Raw genomic sequence first — 20,460 nt, 5'->3', positions numbered from 1 at the left:
GTTGAAGTAAGGACTCCCAGCATTCTATGATACAAAACAGTGATAGGAAACTAAAGAGAAGACGGGAAGCAAATTCTGTGGAAACATGCAAGGAAGTGGGATGAAATTAAATGGCAGAGTTTCAAAGCAGGATAGGATAGATGACATTGCCTGAAGATATGTAGAGGAAAAACAGAATGAGCTGAGATGGATTCCATCATACCTGAACACTATTATATTATGGCAGCCTGTAGACAACAGACTGAATGCACAAGCCCCATTGTTCAGTTTCACCCTCATCAGTAACAAATCCTTTCTGAATTTGTGATGCCCTGATAGCGGGACATTGTGTGGTAGGATGTTGCATCACACTTGCATCACTCAGAGGATACAGCAAAAGCTGGGAAGCAATTTCTGGTCAAAATATATTTGTGTCTCTTGTGAAGACAATTGCCACTTCCCGTCTGTGTTGCTTTTTTTAATGAAACATTTTCTGTTTTGCCATATTCACTCTACTTCCACATTTATTAAAAGGTGCCCCCATTGTTTTCCATTCATAACAGCAAGAGAGAGAAATTAAAATATAAAATGAGAAAAGGGTAGTAGTAGCCCAGGTTGTCTGTACATAGTTTATTTGGGGTTTTCTGGGCTCAGAAAGGTCTGCACCGAAGTATAGATCACAAGTGGTAGAGACCGTTCACTGGGTGTTCCAGGAAAACTTGATCAGTGCAATGGCCCAGAAGTGGAGGGTGCCTTGCTGTATTTATAATCTTTGTGGGATTTGAATTCTGTGGGGCTGGTTAGTGATTGGATGCTTCTTGGGAAGTATCCCAAGATTACTGTTCGAAGAACTTTGAAATAAGTTATTTGAAAAAACATACTAGTAATGTAATCATGCATTGTTAATCTGTACTTTCTCAACATGGCATTCCACTATTAAATTGTAAATAATAATGGTCCTCAGTTTAGTTCAAAAGGATTTTGTTAATTTGTGAAGTAATTAGGTTTTATATGTACAGTACTACTTTCAGTCCTCATGGTATGTCAGAAAAAAGCAATACAACATATAAAAATGATGTTTAAAATATTGAGGTGAAGTAAGTCCTGTTTATATCCTAGAGACTTTGGGTTTATATAAATTCTCTATTGGTAGAAAGCAAATCACCAGCCCAACTCCTCATGGGTAGACATTTAAAGTCAAGACTACAGAAGACAGGAGTTTTGTTAATGTGACAGAATGACTGAAGACAAAAAAAGATATAGAAATGAAGGTATTACCACCTTCGGGAGTAGGTGATAAAATGCATATTCAGCAAAATGGTTTATGGAAACTTGCTCATGTGATAGAAAAGCAGAAAATTCCAAGTTCTTATACTGTGTAGACTACTAATGATGTCCTTTATCAGAGGAAAGTTCTACATGGAAAGTTGTACCATGGAAGTTCTACAACTGACTAGAAAATTAACTAAACTTTTTGGAAAAGAACCAGAATCAAAAGTATATACAACAAAATATTGTTAGTGATATCAGAGAGACAGCATTTAAGGCTCCAGTTTTCATTTATTTATCTTGATACCAGACACTAATGCAAGAAAATAAATAAATAGGGCAGATGTAGTGATTGAATGGCTCATGCATAATGTATGAAGTATTCTAACCACTTGATGATGCCTCTGTTGTTAACAGCAGGAATAAATGGATACAGCTGTGTTATTAACAGAAGGGTTTTATGGTTAACCAAAAGCCAAAGGTTTTATGTTATGACCAGGTTCTGCCTTTTTCATGTGTATCTGAACACAAGTGTAACACTGAGAGTCCTCTGTGTGCATCCCATTTAAAAGTTATCTGGAGTAACACAGCCCTGATACATGCCTAGCCAAAGGATGTGATTGCCTATTATAAATATGAGAGCCACTGGGTGTAGTGGTTAAGTCATCAGGCTAGAAACCAGGAGACCGGGAGTTCTAGTCCTGTCTTGGGAAATTCTGAGAGTGCCTTGGACTGCCAGAAGATCAGACCAGTCCATCCTCCAGGAAATAAAGCCAGACTGCTCACTTGAGGGAATGATATTCAAGGCAAAACTGAAGTACTTTGGCCACATAATGAGAAGACAGGACACCCTGGAGAAGATGCTGATGCTAGGGAGAGTGGGGGGCAAAAGGAAGAGGGGCCGACCAAGGGCAAGATGGATGGATGATATTCTAGAGGTGACGGACTCATCCCTGGGGGAGCTGGGGGTGTTGACGACTGACAGGAAGCTCTGGCATGGGCTGGTCCATGAAGTCACGAAGAGTCAGAAGTGACTAAATGAATAAACAACAACAACTTGGGCATGAAGCCAGCTGGGTGACCTTCGGCCAGTCACTTTCTCTGTTCCCTAGGAAGACGGCAAACCACTTCCAAAATGTTGCCAAGAAAACTGCAGAGACTAGTCCAGGCAGTTGCCAGGAGTCAACACTGACTTGAAGGCATCCCCCCCCCCAAAAAAAAACCCCATCTCAGGGTGATTTTTGTGACAGGCTTATTATTTTCCACTTTTACCATTACTCATGCCAACTTCTGAGCAAGTGCAGCCCAGGACTTTGGGGGCCTCCAACTTTTCAAATCCAGAAGGAAGGAGAAAAGGTGGGAATCTGGCACAAGATGAGAGGTGTGCCTGTTGGGATGGCAGAAGTTATTTGGGGTCACCATTCAGGCACCACATCTTCTAGTGTGGCAAAGAAAGAGAGCAGGAGACATCACTCTTGCCCAGCATCTCCTCCACCCTATGTCAATGTCAATGTTTCAAAAGAGGACTCTGGAGTAAACTTTAGATTTGGAATGTGTTGGCAGAATTGATTTGCTGGGTTAGATCACAGGTTTAAGAAAGGCAGGGATGGCTAGTTTAATTCAGGATGAACTGGTTTACTTAATTTCAGAGGAATAGCTACATGTCTCTACAGCAAACAGAAAGAGTAGACTAATTACTTTACTGTTATTGGTTTGTTTTATTCTGGCTTAACCTATTATCTGAATCTAACCTTTATGGTTTGCAAATTATGGCTTAGTGTGTTGTATGATCCCAACCAATGACTGTTTATTTAATAAACTATGATTTAAGAAAGTATGGCTTAGCATGAAACACGTTTGTCTCCTAACCATGAGTGGGTGATGCTTCCAGACAAAGCTTTTATTGGGTAGTCACCTGCTTTAAGCAGAGAATTTTGTGGGGAATTCAGAGAACGCGGGCATCCATAGAATGTTGTCTTCAAAAGTAGACCAAAGTAGACTTGAACACCAAAGTCATAAACACCAGAACTACTTTTATTATAGGGTTACAATAACAGAAGCTACTAACACATACCCACTAACTCCAATTGGATCTTTTTATTCTTTAAATGGATCTTCATTCTGCTGATCCACCTGCTTTGTTTTTATCAAATGGATCATGTAAGCTTCTATATTCTTTAACCTTAACTTTTTAGATGCTGCAGAGATGCTACTATCTGGAATTCGTCACAATTTAATAGTATCCTGGGGAGAAAGGGAGGAGGATACCTATGTGGCACTGCTGCTCCCTGCTGGACAGTCAAAGTATTTGGCAACACACGAGCCATTCTGATCCCAAGTGGATGCTACCTAAAAAGATGTGTAGCAAACATCAACAGACATTAAAAGAGAGGGAAGCAGTTTAGGGTGTTGGTGATGGGAAGCTAAGGAAGGAACATGTGAAAGGCAGTGTTTAAGTATTGTTCTCAGTTCCAAGCATGCATAAAAAAAAAGCCAACATTGCTTTCCCAGAAGAATGCCTTCTGGTTTAGTGGAGCTGAAACCCGTATGAAGACATGGAAAGTGGTCCAGACTGCATGCAGTTTTGCATCCCAAAATCCTGAGGTAGATGGACTTTTGCATTGTCTTCCAGGGATTACCAGAAAGGAAAGAGGTTCCAATTCCCAACCACCAACATGACTGCAGAAAAGTATCCACTGGGGAAGTTCTCAAGTATACTGGCGTCTAAGGCTCATTCAAAGGGTCATGAAATTGCCTCTGGCACATGGTGACCATTTGCAAATAAGACATGGTATCCTATATCTTGGATAGGTATGTAGATGAGGATGGCAAGCTACTAAGTCTGCAGGAATGCCCTCTTTTAATCTGCTTAACCATTAAGGTTCCAGGAGCGCCATCTTCTTTCAAAACCGGCCATCTTACTCTGGGACTTTGGAAGGAAAAGACTTCTTGGGAATGGGGACGGGGTCAGATTCAAAAGGGCACCCTTGGACTCTGCGCAAAGCCTGAGCTGGAAGGCCCAGGAGCTCTAACTTGGAAATGGCAATGAGAGACATACTCAAAAACATAAGTTAATTAGCAATGCAGTTAAGAGCTACTGTTGAGTCTTGGAAGAGGGAGCAATTTCAGCTGTGAAAAGGATCCTTGGGAGGCTAACATCAGGGCTCAGCATTTTCTAATACTCAGCTAGGGCCAATATCAGTTCCCAAAGGCTCCTGGTCCCCCTTTTCTTTCCACCTAGTCCCTTGCCTGCTAAAAAAAAGCAAGAGGCATCTTGCTTCACTCTCCTTGCATTTTCCCCTCTGCCTAATGACCTCAAAGGGAAGGGCCATTGCAGAAATAAGGAAGTAGCCCCTTGAAGGCATTTGCCCAGCTGCGTCTCTGGCCTGGCTCTGGAGGTGGCCCTGCAGGATTGTCTTGGGTTTTCCAGGCAGATCCTCCCCTGCAGAAGTCCCCCTCCCTTTCATTGCCTTGTACATCTCTTCCTTTTGAGAATCCCAGGCAGATTCTCAGCCAAAACCAAGGCGGAAATAAGTGTAATTTCATTCATGGGAGTGGGTCTTATATCTAGTAATATTTTGCATGGGGGATGGGGGTGGGCAGGCATTCACAAAGAGAATGCTTCTGTTCCCCTCACCTGTACCTAATATTACACTGGTATTATTTATCAAAATCACTTGTGTTCTGCTTTGTTTTTAATGGAGTTTTTGAAAAAAAGGAATGACAGGTACTATTTAAGTTCATTGCTATGATTACAATTTAATCTTGAAATACGTCAGAGTAGATCTTTTAATGTTATTTCTCCTCATCCATCCAACACATATACACACACAGAGAAACCTGGAACAGTGTCTTTATCTTACATCAAGGGAAACGATATGAATGTTTAAATCCCATCAACCTGAGAATGGAACCAACAGAGATGCTGTTATGAAGGGGAAGGTCGTAATCCAGAGCCAGAGGGAAAAAAGCAACAGCAAGATTAGAGTTTTAATAATAATTTCCAAGGAACAGGGGCTTTTTAAAAAAAAAAATCATATCTCTGTCATAAAAAAATGAACTTGTATGATGAACAGGGAGCCTTAACTTGGCTTTTTGGGACCAGGTAGGAAAGTGCTAACTACCAGCTTTTTCATACCTGAAGCTTCCCAACCCTTTCAATTTTCTGACTGAGTCTCATTTAGAACAAAAAGCAAAGGCAAGACATTTAAAAGACAAATGGACATTCTTGCCAATGTAGGATTGATTTTTATATTACTTTACACAAACTCCCATTAAGCCACACATGTGAAAGGACCCTAATTAACAGGGCAGCTTTTGTTGGTCTCTTGTTTGAAAGGTAGATCACCCCAGTGACAGTATATTTTATTTACTTATTTACTTATTTATTAGATTTATTAGATTTATATTACTGCCCCTCTCCCCCTTATATCCATGTAAGCCTAGCCATGATCTTCCATTCCCCAAAACTGCAGGCCCTAAAGAACCAGCTGCCATTTAGAAATCGAGCTGGATTGAGAAAAGCATGAACATTCATATAATTCATATTTTGTAGGGCTTTGACCCCCAAATCAATGTTTGGTACAGCCCTTGTTCTAATTCAATTGAAAGCCAAGTTGCGGTATATGCTTGACAGAGAGTATCGCGTATGATCTGTGTGAATTATGCTAGAATGGTTAGAGATTGCTTTGTCCATTTTACCCAGGGATATTCAGGCTAAATGGATATCACTGTCACCAGCCTGTATCTCAGGATAGAAGGTCTTGCTGGTGCTGATGCCTCCCCATCAGTCTCTTAGGATGTGTGGCTACATGTATGCGACTTAGTAGGGAGAGGGGGGCTGTACACATTTTCACAGTTCCAAAATTCCAAGTACAAGACAGTTCCAGAGTCACTCCAATATACTGTGGTTTTTTTTAATGAAAAAATAGGGAAATTACTGAAATGTTCCCTGGAAAATATGGATTCACTGGGGAGAGCCTCCACCCCCAAATGGCTCTGGACCATCCAGCTCCTGTGCTGAGATCCAGCCTATCTCAATAAAGTGTCTCTTTCCACTCTACACAATAGCTAGATTCAGCCATCTGCCTAAGCCATGGTCTGTTTCACCAGTGTTCGTTGAGTAAGTTGCAGTGGCTGGATTAACACATCGCTCTATGTCACAAACCATTATTTACATATCATAATAGCTGGTTTCATGTAATACATGAAACCAAAACCAGGCAAACCACCTTGTGTTTTAGCACAATGGGTGAACCTAATAAATATCTCTTTCACTGCATTGGAAATGTCTTAAGCGGAAATCTAGGGGGTCAAACTATTTTCCCAGCTCCCCACCACACCCCACGGAAGCACGAGAGGTCTAGTGGTAATGGCTGTTCATATTGTTGATGTGGGATGTTGCCATGGTGCTGAAGGGCGCTGAAGCCTGCAAGCCATGACTGGGGTACAGGGTGGGGGCAGAGCCTGGCCAGTAGGAGAAACTGGTTGGGGTCACTCCTGAAGCCATGATGTTGAGTTTGGAGATGCCAGAGAAGGGAAGGGGTGCCTGGAATTTGTACAAGGTGTGGTCAGGCGTGGCTGGCTGGCAGACCTGGGCCAGGCCTTGGAAGTCAAACTTGTAGGCATAGCGCTTGCCGTGAACCTTGGTCATGATGTTCTTGTCATAATAGTAGCGAAGCGCCCGGCTCAACTTGTCATAGTTCATGTTAGGCTTGCTCTTGCGCTCGCCCCAGCGCCGGGCCACCTCATCGGGATCCAGCAGTTTGAACTCGCCATTGGTGCCCTCCCAGGCAATGCAGTTGAGGTTGGCCCGGTCCGAAAGCAGCTCCAGGAGGAATTGCCACAGCTGGATTTGCCCACTGCCTGCAAAGCCAAGGGAGGGGGGTTAGAGAGGCTCCTACTCCCCCTCTGCCCCCACTCCCCAAAGAGTACAAGAACCAGATGGAGTCCGACCACTCTGCTGCATCTCCAGCTTGCCTAGGCTGACAGTCAAAACCAGATGTCATGCAGACACAAGGGCTGTGGCTGGTGAAAGCAGCACATTCCCTACTAGATCCATCTCCACTTGCACTATCAGTATGTGTGCAAAAAATCAGGAGGAGCCTGGTAGTACCTCTTCCAACACACAATTTCTATTAAAAGGCTGCAGCTGCTCATAAAAACTTTGCTACTCCTGTATAGACTAACGTGGATCTCCTCCTATGGTGTCTGTTGATATGTGTGTTTGTGCGTGTAAATTTCTACTCTCCCTTTGGATCCCCAAGGTCACCCTCCCTCATGATGGCTTCCAAATTATTTTAATCTGGGAATCAAAGATCTGATTTTCACTCAGCATGCTCACATATTACACTGACCCCTGCACACTGCACTTTTATTGCATACAATATTGCATTACACTGCAGCTGTGTTAATACAGTCAGACCCCTGGCAGACCTCTGGCTCTGTCTGGAACTAATGGATAGCAAAGACTTTTCCCAGAGTTTCTGAGATTTGAACCTGAGACTGTGTATGCAAAACACATGACCTCTGCTAAGATACAAGTTGTTTCACACAACCTTCTCTAATCTGGGGGCTTGGTGATAGACACATTTAAATTAATTTATTCTAATTGCAGTGGGCAGTATAGGATCCAGGCAGTGCTACGTTTCAACAGGCTAAGTGGAAAATGATTAAACAACTAACTAGGATTTAATTTGATGATCCTAGCTTCTATCCCACATCTCTGAGTAGCATTATTCTATTTGTTTATAATTTTTATTTTTGATGCCCTGAAGTTGTACACAACAATTTTACAAAAAATTAACATTTCCATACAAGGAGTTATTATTCCATTTATTATTTAACAGTTTAATTTATATCCTGTCTTACTCTATGGCAAATTTTCAAGGCAGCTAACAATTGAAAAAGATTTTAAATAATGTTAAAACACAGATTAAAATTAAGATAAAATTAGATATTCCAGTCATTTCACAATGAAATGCTGGTAGAAGAGATGCCACTTGGCTGTGAGGAGGGGAGGGATGCAGGCTGACTGCAACTTCCCAGGGCAGGGTTTCTCAACCTTGGCAGCCTTAAGATGTGTGGACTTCAACTCCCAGAATTCTCCAGCCAGCATGAATTGAACTCCACACATCGTAAAGCTCCCAAGGCTGAGAAACACCGTCCCAGGGAATCCATTCCAGAGCTAGAAGCAATGCAGCAGAAGGCCCTCTCCTCCTACACATTCAGTAATTCAATGAACCCATTGTTCGGGGTCCCTCTTTCTTGCAATGATCGTTGCAATAAACACGGTTTCTTCTTCTCAGGGTTGTGCTCTGTACTTCTGAATTTTCCACAACAGTTATTCCCAAGCGCAAGTGGAGATCTCCTCTCGAGGTCAGATGGGTTGCTGATACTGGACTAACATAAGCAAAGAACCATGCAACCTCCAGATCCTTCCTTACACTGCATTGCTAGCAAAGCTGATTATTCATGTAGCCATGAGCTCCACCATCCTGATTAGCAGCAATGGCACATGCTGTTCGCCAAGCACCCTTTTCCATGCAATCCATGTGGCCTGGAGGAGGTCTCCGCCTGGAACAGTTGGGAATTCCCCCTGCCCTTTTCCCACTGGAATGGCTACTTTGAAAAAAGGGTGGCAGCCTCAACACAACTGGAAGATGTGGAGAAGGTTGAGTTGAGCAGTAACCACCTGGGTCTACCTCAAGTTTTCCTGTGTTGCTACAGACACATGTTCTTTTCTTCTTTGAAGAATAAATGCTATGAATACAATAAACTAAGTCCCTGCGTAGAGCCCGTTTGCAGTTTCTCACGGATCGGTGGCAATCTTCTAGCTCAGAACTATGGGAGACAGATCCTCTGACCAGCATAAGCCATGCAAAGAGCAAGGGGCATGTACACTTGTTCGTTTCCCTCTTACTTCAGAAGCATTCCCGATGGCAGGTGAGAAACTACTGGCACGTCAATGGCAAAAAAGCTGCATTTTTCTTTTAGTGTGGAAATGACGCCAAAGCAGTTTGTCACTGCTATGTTTTGGGGATTGTTTCCTAGTCCACCTTCCAGCCTTGATGGTTTCCCAGGATCTGATCTTGCTTAGCTTTTCATGAGATAACTAGGGTCAGCCAAGTGCTGCCTCTGCTGGGACAAAGTAAAAATTTCCTAAAGTTTGATTCCTAGTGACTACATGGAGACATTTATGTCATGTATGTGCATATATATATATATACATATATATACATATATATATATATATGCATATGACATGAATATACAGTGTGTGTATGTGTATGTATACACACACACATGTATGTATGTATGCATGTATGTCCTATCTATCTTCTATCTATCTATCTATCTATCTATCTACCTACCTACCTACCTACCTACCTACCTTCAATAAGGACATGGTTCACAATTACTTTCTTCCAGGATTTTTTTTTTCTTGTCTGACCTACAGGCCCAGCCCCATTTAACTGCTGGAGACTGGCCAGATAGGAGGGAGCCTGTCCCAATTATGGGAGTTACAATAACTTTTGATATAATCTCCAATCATCTGCTGGGTCTTTAAAACCTGTATTTTCATCTGAAGGTGCGGGGAGGTGACAACTGTAAGCATTTGCAATATAAAGGTCCTTCAGGTTCTTTTCTTCTCTTAAGATTCTTAACTTCAGGCAGGATGCTTGAAGTGGTGACAATTCTTAGCAAAATTATTCATGGTTCTAGTGAGTCCCTAAAGGTAGCATTTCAACCAGCTAGAAATCGTTTGTTAAAGTTCTGTTTTTTCTAGGACCAGAACATCTGCTGTAAGAAGTTAAGTTAGAATATGAGTTTATATCTCTACAGAAGAGCCTTATCATGCTGTTCCTATAATGAACTGTCCTACTCCGTGGTGTCTGTGTGCGCATACATCCACACATCCTGCTGAATTCTTGGTAATTCAACATTTAACAGATGCCACCACTTTGCCTATTTAGGAAACAGATTTTTCACCCAGACAAATAAAACTGTATCTGTAAATGGCCTAGCAATGTATTATTGCAGCCCTCTATACTTTTATTCAAGATGAAGTCTACTTATTTCTGGAGAAATTAATGTCCCAAATAGCTAAGCGCTAAAATCAGTATCTAACGAGCACTGTTCAGAAGCAAGCTCCTTTGAGTTCCTTCCTTCCAGGGAAATATATGAGAATATTAGCTGTAATTTATTAATGCAAGATGCTACTGTAACAAACAACTAACGACATTCATTGTTAGATGAGAAATTTTAAGGCCTGTCCTCTGCAAAACAAACAAACAAACAAAAAACACCAAACCAAAAGAGACTCTTGTTAGCCAGACTGAATAATCAATATTTTTTACTGAAGACATGGGGAAAAAGGAGTTCAGCAACCAAAGGGAACAAAATTAACGAGCTCACTGCTAAGAGGCATTGGGGAAGCTAAGTAGGTATAAAATGTGATTAATCCACTCCTGTGGTGTCCAAGTATGGAGGTTGGATTGTCTCTTGGATTATTTTTCTAGAGCTGGATCCCACATCGCTAGTGCCTTCAAGCTTGAGTGCCCCAGCTAGGGGGATGATACATGTCTGTGCGTGAACTCATCCTTCAGCCTGCAATTTCCACCAGGAATATTTTGAAATAACTGAATTTCAATGGTGGCAGGGAGGGTGTTTAAACTTTTCATTTTTAACACAAACCTAAAGAAGGCTGTTTCAGGCTTGTAGCAGGATGAGAAGAGGGGATTTCACAGTGGATGGGCAAATAGATGATGCCCTTTCAAGTATGTGGGGATGGGCATCGTTTTAAACTTCCTTGTAACAAGAACAATACTGAAAGTAGTACAACAGGGGGATGGGTGGCTACCTTTTTCATTTCTGATCTGCAGGTTAGTTACATACAACTCTTCCTGATAAATAAATAAAACAGAGAGCATAGGATGGGACATACGTTCTGCAAACTCCTTACTTGGTTGTGCAAACCAACCCAAAGATGTAAGATGGGAAGCGCCGCCCTTTCAGGATGCCTCCAGGCACACCTGGTTTTGCAGAACAACGCCCCCTCTTGAGCAACCGAAGTGGTCACCAAGCTGGTATCCTCCGGATGCGTTGGACTACAACTCCCATATCTCTTGCACGCAGCGGGCCATTGCTTTGGTTGGCTGGGACAATGGGCCTTCACGTGGCCTGTCTGGAGCGTCGCTGGCTAGGAAAGATCCAACCGAGGCCTTCCCCAGTTTAAAGTCAGTTAAATAAAAGTTGGGGCTGGAAAAGACTTGGCTGGATGCCTGGTTCCCTTTAGGGAGGAAGGCGGCCTGCATCTCCGGGAGAGCCGTAGTCGCAGCCCGTTGAGGGAAACGCTGGCGCGGAACCGCCGCAGCACCATCCGCAGCGCAACCCGCCCCCCCGGAAGGGCGGGACCGCAAGCAGCGCCTGGAAGGTCCTCCCTGTCTCTCTGCTGGATGAAGTCTTCGCTTGTCCTGGGTTGAAGCATTATTTCTGTTTAAATGCATTTAAACAAACCCTGCCGTTTCAGCTTTATAGAAAGATTGGCATCTGTCCCGCTTGCCTTTAGTTGTAGGGAGGCACGATTCGTATTTAGAGGCGAGATAATTTCGAACTTCGACGTTTCAAAAGGTACGTAAAAGTCAGAGCCCGGTCCGACGCCGCGAGTCTACTCAGAAGCCCATCCCCTGCCCTCGACGGACCTGAAGCTAAGAAAGAAACACTCGGGCTGGTTTCCTTAGCCAGACGCGCGTTTGCGAATCCACACATACTGTACGCTCAAGGGTGCTGTGCTTCCTCTTTCCCCTGTTAAAAATAGAGAGAGAGAGAAAAAAACCCGATCCAGCCAAAGGAGTCCTGAGCCTAGAATCAGCCCAATTCCAGACGGCGCCTGTGCCCCTCTCCTCGACTGGCTGAGGAATCTGGTTTCGCCTGCAACCAGATCGTGGATCTGATGAACCCGCCCGATTCAAAGGCTTGCGCGCCAGCAAGATCAATAAAGGAAGAAACGGGGGGGGGGGGCAAGAGCATTGTTCAGAAAATAGGTCTCCTTTCCGTCCTATTTCGAGCTTCTGTCGGAATATGCGCGGTGGTTCTAGCGGGGCTGTTCGTTGCCTCTCTTCCAGATCTTCAGACCGAAGGATTCTTGCGGGGTCAGGCAGGTTTTAGCTTGGAGAAGGCATTGTCTCTGGAGGAGCCAGTAAAAGAAAAGCGAATTTCAACTTTCTCCCAGCAGCCGCGCGGCACTTTCCGGGTGTCGCCTCCACCCCACGTTCCCGGGGCAAAAGATTGCAGGCCGGCCCTACTTGCGTGGGAATCCATCCCGCTGGAAGCTGGAGAGCCTTCTTTCTGGGCCAGAGAAGGCTGGCCCTTTCACACCGAACCTTTCCTGGACGTCACGAGCCGACCTGCCTTGGACCCAGTTGGCGCCGCTGTCTTTCCTCTTTTATCCTTTGCTTCCGTGGTTGGGGGATCGTTGCGGCCCATTTTTGAAATGCGTTTAAAATATCTACAAATGGAAAATGTCGCGTCCGAGACAGGGCCCCGTGAAAGGAGCCGTTTGCTCCGCCGCTGCTTCTTGGGATGCTGCCGCGAAAGACGCACCCTCGCCCTTGGCTGGGGGCCAACTTCGGGCAGGGATTGGGGAAGGCGGCGGGCAAAGCCATGCAAGCGGGAATGCTGGCGCTGGTCTGGTTCTTACGCCAGCGCTTGATCCGGGAGCAATTGCTCTGAGCTTCACTAGGAAACCGTGATACGTGGAAGGAGGGTTTTCGATGCCCTTCCGTGGTTCTGCGGTGCCATTTCTTGCGACTCGGGCCCCGTCGGCAGCTTACCTTGAATCGCATCCAGCATTTCCAGAAGGAAACCCTTGACGGCCTTAGAGAGTCTTGGGGCACCTTAAAATTCACCCCGCGTATCCTTGCAGGAGTATTCGTGGATCACAGCGAGCTGGTCGGATGCAGGGAGGTAAAGATCCTCGCCGATTCCGAATACAGACCCCGGTTTCTTATCTTCTAACCAATTTAGCAGTGCAATCGCTGGGTCACACCCAACTGCAGATGATTCTCTCAGCTCCCCTTTTCTCATTATTTCCCTCTCCCCTTTTCATCCCCCTCCCATGCATAATATTGCCCTCTCCGGAACGTATTCCCCTGATCTGGTGAAGCGTGAGCAGAAGTAGGATTTGTTTAAGGAGCCGCAAGAGTCTTCGCTGGGTACATCCCCGCTCTTGGGCAGAGAAGTTAACAAAGCATTTAGCACGCCGGAGAGGGGCAGTTTCAAGAGAAGCTGATTTTCCCAATCCCCTTAACTCAAGGGAATTCATATTTCCAAGTGAATACGCTGTTGTAAGCGCTAGTGCGAAGCGCCGGAGCGTCCAACCAGAGATTCCCATTAAGGGGGAACCCACGTCAAGCAGAGGACGTGGTTCTGGAACTCCGGGAGTTGTGTTTTTTTTTTGTATTAAGCAATCCGATCTCCCTAAATTGGCATCATTTCCAGAGAGAGAGAGAGGTTTTCCCCTATAGCAGGAAAAAACAGCTTTTTGAAAGGTCATCAAAGTTACTGTGGCGGAAATTTCCGTGGACTACATTAAAGATAAAACAAAAGCTGAAACCACATCGGCAGTAGGTGCTCTGGCTCGATTAGATGAGGGTGTTCGTTTGCTTTGCGTCGAGGATGGTTCTAATGCAGGTAAATGCGCAGAAAATTATAGAGGCACAAATAAAGCCGAGTTAACGTGATGTTGCGCTGGATAAAATATCTATTTAAAGGAACGGGCTGCTGTGACTTTTTAAATAGTCATCCTCGAATTGCAATATTCAAAGCTACTTTTTTAGGATTAATTCTTCCTGTTCCAGATTGTTTTTGTATTGCAATCCCACTTCGTTTTCGTAGTTCACTGAATGGCATATTATTTCTGGTGCTATTTAAAATTCATCTCTGATTTAACGCAAAGATACCTAGAAATGTTTTCCACCTTGGCTTCATCTGCCACTTCAAGCGAAGGGGAGGGCGGTACCCTACACCCTTCCCTAAGTAGATAGGGGGAGAAGCCTCCAAATATAATGTAGGAAGGGCGAGGAATGGGAAGGAAGGAAGGACTGGTTCGTATAAGTGGGTGGGGGGGAATCTTCATTTTGGGGAAGGAAATTAATCAACCAACCCCTCCTCCCAAGCCAAATTTGTCCAAGCGGCTTTGCCCTGTTTGCAAACAAGATTTCAGATCTGCGAGCCTCGGGTGGGGGGAAGTTTTGCAAAGCACTCCTAAGGTTAGGAGCTTAAAGGAAATGCTCCCTTGCGAGCATTCAGCAGCCCGGCCCCATCCACGCGGCCTTGGCCTAAAGGAGTTGTGCGCTGTTCTGTTTCACGTCCTATCGCAAGCCAAAAGATGAGCGGGCAGCGTGTCCCTCTGGACGCCCGGCTTCCTTGCTGGCCACTGTGAGCGCCGCAGCACGGGCTTCAGCGGAGGGCGGACGACAAACGTCGCTTTTCCGCATCCAAACAAAGACAGCAGCGAAGGATACCAAGTGGCGAACTATTGAGCAAAAGGCAAGCGGTTTGCCTTCAAGCAGAGAGGGCTTCTCTCCAACGCAAAAGCTTGGATGCGCCGATCCTTGGGAAACGGCACTTTTAGAAAGGGAGGACGAGGGGCGTTTCCCGCATAAACGTGGGCCGTCTGAAGTACGGTTCAGAATTTAAACTAGCCCGATGGGTCGACACTCTCATTTAAAGCGATAAGAAGTGATCAGTTAACAATAGAATCTCAAGACTTTGTCCACAAGCCTGATTTGCTTCTTAGTTCCGTTTATTGGATCACTGACTTCAGTGGCCAAACCATACATCGAGTAAAGCGTGACATCCGCGCATGCAGCGCTAAAGAGTGGCTCAAAGGAATCACATCCTCTTTAAAGAGCCAGGGGTGTCCAGGAAAGGTCTATCAGGCTGAAGTGCCAGCATCTACAGGGAGGGTTAAGACAGATCTTGCCAGCTAGCATACCGCCGGTTCTCACAGTACACTTAACCAGGCCAGTTAGAGACTTCGCGGCTTCGGGCAGAAACACCCTAAGCTTGACTAGTTCAACACCTGGTTAGTTTGTTTTGGGAGAACTTCGTGTAGGGCACCGAGGCAGGCCAGTGGGTTACTAAATGGTACAAAGTACTGTGTGAACTCAGAAGGTGGGTTAATTCAGTAACCTGAGTATTCTGAGTTAGATGGCTCAAACGTCTAACGGAGTCGAAGGCGCTTTCGGAGCCGGGCTTATTTTAAAACAAACAAACAAACGCCAGCCTTATCGGGAGGGTGTTTAGTGTAGTGGTTAAGGCACCAGGCTAGAAACCAGGAGACTGTGTGTTCTAGTCGTGCCTTAGGCATGAGAGCCAGCTGGGTGACCTTGGGCCAGTCCCTCTCTCTCTCAGCCCAACCCACCTCACAGGGTTGTTGTGGGGCAAATAGGAGGATTAGGTATGTTCGCCGCCTTGAGTTATTCAAGGCGGGATAAAAAATCTTAAAAAAAAAAGTCAACTCATTAGGGCTTCGCGATGAGGAACGCTGGGAGCAGCAAACTAACCGCGGACACGGAGTTTGTTGTGGCTCCAACGCTCTCTCGCTAAGAATCAGACCGTCTCTCTCTCGGATCAGACTTCGCCTTTGGCGCTTTCTGGCTTAGGTACCCCTCGCGACCGGGGCAGCTGGCCCCTTCACATCTCCACGCCCCTTTCGTTGGCTTCGCGGTCACCCCAAAAGTGAAGTAAACCGGCTGCGCGGAGCAGGGGGAAGGCTGCCCAATGCGCCTCTTTCACCGCTGAGAAGAAGCGCTGCTACCTCGCACCCCCGGGTAGCGCGACTCCGACCCGAACGGGGACAACCAAGACCCACTGCTTAGCGCGGGCATCAGCCCTTGAAACGGAGCCCTGTGGGACAAGCCAGTGGGGCCGCCAGGTCCTTAAAGCCTCCTTTCCGTCCTACTCCGGGTCCCTCCTGCGACAAACGAAAAAGCTGAGCTTACCTTTCTGAACCCCGGGCCCCAGCGAGCCCCACGTCTGGTTTTTGCCTTCTTTGAAGAAAGTTTCCCCAACGGAATCTGCAGGAAAAAAGGAAGGGGACGCTAGCTGAGGAGCAGAAAAACTCAAATCCGAGCCGATCCCAGCCCGCAGCCTCGGTCCGTTCGCCTCTTTGGGGAGAAAAGCGCCTTTCCCCGAAGGAGCCTCGCCTTCTTGCCTCGTCCCACGCCGCCTGCCTCTGCCGCTCTCCCCCGCCTCCCCGGCAAGCCGCTATGAAGCCAGGAAACGCGTCCAGGAAAAAGGAAATCCGACTTCCGACGAGAGCCGTCGGGGCCGCTTTAAAGAGGGAAGGCCAAAGCCGGCTTTGCGCGCCTGCCAGCGCCTCCCGGGTGGCAGGTAGGCAATTAAGGGGGAGGAAAGGGGCCGATTTCCCAAGCTGAAAGCAGCCACGCCGGGCCCGGGAGGAGTTTGGAGCAGCTCGGCGGCCGAGCCCGCGTCTGCCCTACCTGGCAGGTACATGTTGAGCAGCAGGGTCCGGGCCGCGCCGCGTCTCATGGCAGCTCTGCGCGCACCCCGCGCCCGCGGGGGGTATTATCGCCTTCGCCCGGGAAGCGGGTGGCTGCGGCTGCGGTTGTTATTATTATGTATTGCCATCGCCGCCACCCGCGGAGGCCGAGCGCAGGTTCGGGGGGAGGAGGGGCGAGATCGGGCGGGGGAGCAGTAGCCTGGCAACGCGCGAGGGGCGCGCGCCTGCAATTTCCTCTGCGCCTTAATTAAAGGCGCGGCGCGGCGCTTATCGGCCCATCAGACTTTAATAAAGTTTCCCCCGTTAAAGATCGCCGTTTCTATGGAGAGAGGCAGCCACGGCCGCCGCGTTTTCCGCCTCCTTAACTCTTTGCAAACAGGCAGCGCCTGCCTGCCTGCCTGCCTGCCCTGGCCTGGCCTGGTCCGCTCCGCTCAGGCGGCGCTTCTGCTCCAGCGCCTTTGAGCCAACAAGCGCACCAGTCTCGGCGAGGGCCGGGCCCCGGCGGGTCCACCCGGGCCAAGAGAAGAACTCCAGCTTGGGTGTGTGTGGAGGCGGCGGCGGCGGGGCAGAAAACTTGGTCCGAGACTCCTGCAGCCCCACCGTTTGCAACAGCGGCCGAGCGAGCCTCCCCGAGAAGCCTCCCTGCCGAGCCAGAGGAGGGTCGCGTGCCCTTCTGGATTTTGTCCTCCGCATCGCAGTTCCCACGACAGGCTGCTCTGGGGGACCCGCGAAGCGCCCTGGCTTCCTTTGATGTCGCCCCTCTTTCCAGAAAGATACCCAAGATTTATGTCAGCCTTCTGATATTGTCTATTATTCCATAGTTATTATTTTCTCTGACAGTTCAAAGGGAATTAATTTTTTCTTGACAACAACCTGATGAGGTAGATGGGGCTGGGCCGTATTGAGTGTCCCCAAATGAGCCAGAGGGGGGCTTATGAGCAGGCTGTCCCTTGTCCCAATCCACTGCCTTATCCCCCCCCCCCCCGCCCCTCCCATGCTGTTGGTATGAAGTGTAATCCAACCTATCTGCAAGGCACCAGGTTGGAGGAAAGTGGCTGAACTTTTTCATTCAATGACTCTTCTGTTTTCTGTGCAGAGAGAAAACCCTTTCCAAATTCATTTGGGTCAAAAACACCACAATTGTCATTCAAAGCTTAGTGAGAAAGGCCAATAATAGAGCAGTTCAATAGAGTAGAGCCTGTTTGGTGAAGCACAAATCAGTGAGGGGATCCTGAATAGCTTACAGACCCAGCTTGCCCACCTGATGCCCTCCAGTCCCTATCACCCCCAGTTGGGCTGGTTAATACACCTGAAGGAGGCCAGGGTACACTGTTAAAGGCAATCAGTACAATATGCACAGCCTGTAATGCAACATGCTTATCCTGCTTTGCTTCGCAGAGAAATCTCACAGACGTCTTGGGGTTCTTGCATTGAGATCTCAGATTTCAGGCCCTTTGACTTCACAGTTTACACTGTATTCATACCCCGGTGTGCATTCATTGGCTTCTATCTATAACCCAGCAGAGGATAACTGCAGAATCATAGAGGTAGAAGGGAACTATTTAGGCCATCCAGTCCCATCCCCTGCCTGATCTGTGCAGGAATCTGAATCAAAGTATCCCAAACACATGGCTGTCTAGCCTCTACCATGCATCTGATGAGGTTGCATGCATAGGTGTACACAGTACTCTCAGTAATCCTTAACACATGTCTGAGTCATTCCCATTCTGTAGTTGTGGAGGGATGCTGAGTGCCTTTCTCCCTGCTGCATTGAGTTGTCAGAAAACTATGCCACCAAGAAACACCGCCCCCCACCATCTCTGTCCTGCTTTTCTTCCCATCATACAGTCACCTGACTTCCCTCCAAGGCAATGGATCTAACCCCGAGGCTGCCCTTAGAAGGTGTCAGAAGTGGGGAGGGGGGAAGAATGCTACTTTAACACCTGTACAGCTAAAGATGGCAGAAAGCTGTCTCGTTTATGGGCTGAAGACAATGTAAAGGTAATGTCATGGAGATCCAGGAGAAAAATAATGTTGCTAGGGCATGTTTTTTGCCATGGTGAGATTCAGGTGAGAAAAGGCTCTCAGATTTACCGGAAATCAAGGCATTAGGGAAATCTTTCCTTGATTTAAGGCTACTCCATTGAAGAAGTTGTTCAACATAGCAAAACATTGTTTCTGACGCACAATACTGGGTTGCTGTGAGCTCCACATGATGTTCTACTGGAAGGAGATGTAGAGGAATAGCCTCATGTTGGTTTGCACAATGCTTTTTGAAGACATCTTCATGAAAAAGGCACTTTTTGAAATGCAGGGCTTTTTAAAAAAAAACCAAGCCTGTGATTTCTGTTAGGTCCTTCCCAAACCTATTATAAACTGCAGATTTTGCCAATGATGCAATAGCATTGTCTACAGCCAGACCCTGACTCCAGAGGCTTCACCTAATCCCTGCGTTAGAGCACAGACACAGAGACTGGATTTAAAAAATAAATATTTATTTATAAATATTTTATGAAAACTTCATCCTAACCCACCCACTCCCCTTACCTGCTTGGGTCACCCCATCTTGTTCACCAGGCTTTTGTTATTTTTAATTTGCATCTCTACACAGCAGAGACATCTAGTGGCTGCTTATTGGAAAAGCCAGGTGCATTTTGTGATCAAGAGAGAAGGTGACAGCAGTAAAGAAGGCTGGGTTTCAGTACAAAAAGGGAAAAAAAGAAGAAAAGATGGGATGGGATGGGGTGGGGTGGGGTGGGGTGGGGTGGCATTTCAGGGATGGCCAAAAAGTCCTATGCTTTCTCACCTTGTCCACATGGATTGTCGTTATGACACCTGGTAAATAAGAATATGATGTTTCCGGGTCCAATTCAAGGCGCTGGTTTTGACTTACAGTATTTAAGTGATTTACCGTAATGATGGCTGTACTTCCTTTACTGGAAATTTTATATATAAGCCAGGAATTCAGACCAAAATTGACAGTAATATGGATCAATGATTTTGTTTGGCTGGTGCTCATATTCACCCAAATGCTGAAACATTGACTGGTGATAAGAGGCCTCAGTGCCTGTTCTGAAAGATTTTCAAGGGACTTTCTTCCCTTTAATTAACTGAGATAATTACCTGCACTTATAAACTGAAAATGTGCAGAGGCTATCTATCTATCTATCTATCTATCTATCTATCTATCTATCTATCTATCTATCTATCTATCTATCATATTTAAATGGCCACCCATCTAACATGGCGTGACTCTAGGTAGCATATGAACAAACCATAAAAAACAATTTTAAAAACATTCAGAAAGTATAAAAAGTAATATTACTATGAAAAAGCTAAGAGAGAGCATTAGATTACAAACAATGGAGACACCTCATCAGATCACCAACCCCCAAGCCTGTTGACACAACTAGATTTTTAAGGGACTTATGGAAGGACATCAAGGATGAGGCCAGTCTCACCTCGGGGGTCCACAGGGTGGGTGCCACGGCAAAAAAGGCCCATCTCCCGGATCCCGCTAGACGTTCCTTAGCAGATGGGACCCGTAGCATACCTCTTCTGCCAGACCTGACCTGGGACAGGCAGAAGTAATTGGGAAGAGGCAGTCCTTCAGATAACCTTGCCCATGCCATGAAGGGCTTTAAAGGTCAAAAACAGCACCTTGAATTGGACCCGGAAGTGAA

The 20,460-nt window shown here is 46.2% G+C and overlaps 1 protein-coding gene across 1 annotated transcript; it reads right to left on the bottom strand.

Annotated features, from left to right (window-relative positions):
• Window positions 1-6,347: 6,347 nt before the first annotated feature.
• FEV (FEV transcription factor, ETS family member) lies at window positions 6,348-16,844 on the bottom strand. Its single transcript, XM_063288926.1, has 3 exons — window positions 16,758-16,844; window positions 16,257-16,331; window positions 6,348-7,113 (listed from the first exon to the last, which is right to left on the bottom strand). Exons 1-3 carry the CDS (start codon window positions 16,804-16,806, stop codon window positions 6,611-6,613), a joined length of 627 nt encoding a protein of 208 aa, XP_063144996.1. The 5' UTR covers window positions 16,807-16,844; the 3' UTR covers window positions 6,348-6,610.
• Between the last annotated feature and the right edge of the window lie 3,616 nt (window positions 16,845-20,460).

Source organism: Candoia aspera, chromosome 1 (genome assembly GCF_035149785.1).
Source record: "Candoia aspera isolate rCanAsp1 chromosome 1, rCanAsp1.hap2, whole genome shotgun sequence".
Lineage (NCBI taxonomy): Eukaryota > Metazoa > Chordata > Lepidosauria > Squamata > Boidae > Candoia > Candoia aspera.
This window is presented reverse-complemented; position numbering and strand designations above follow the sequence as displayed.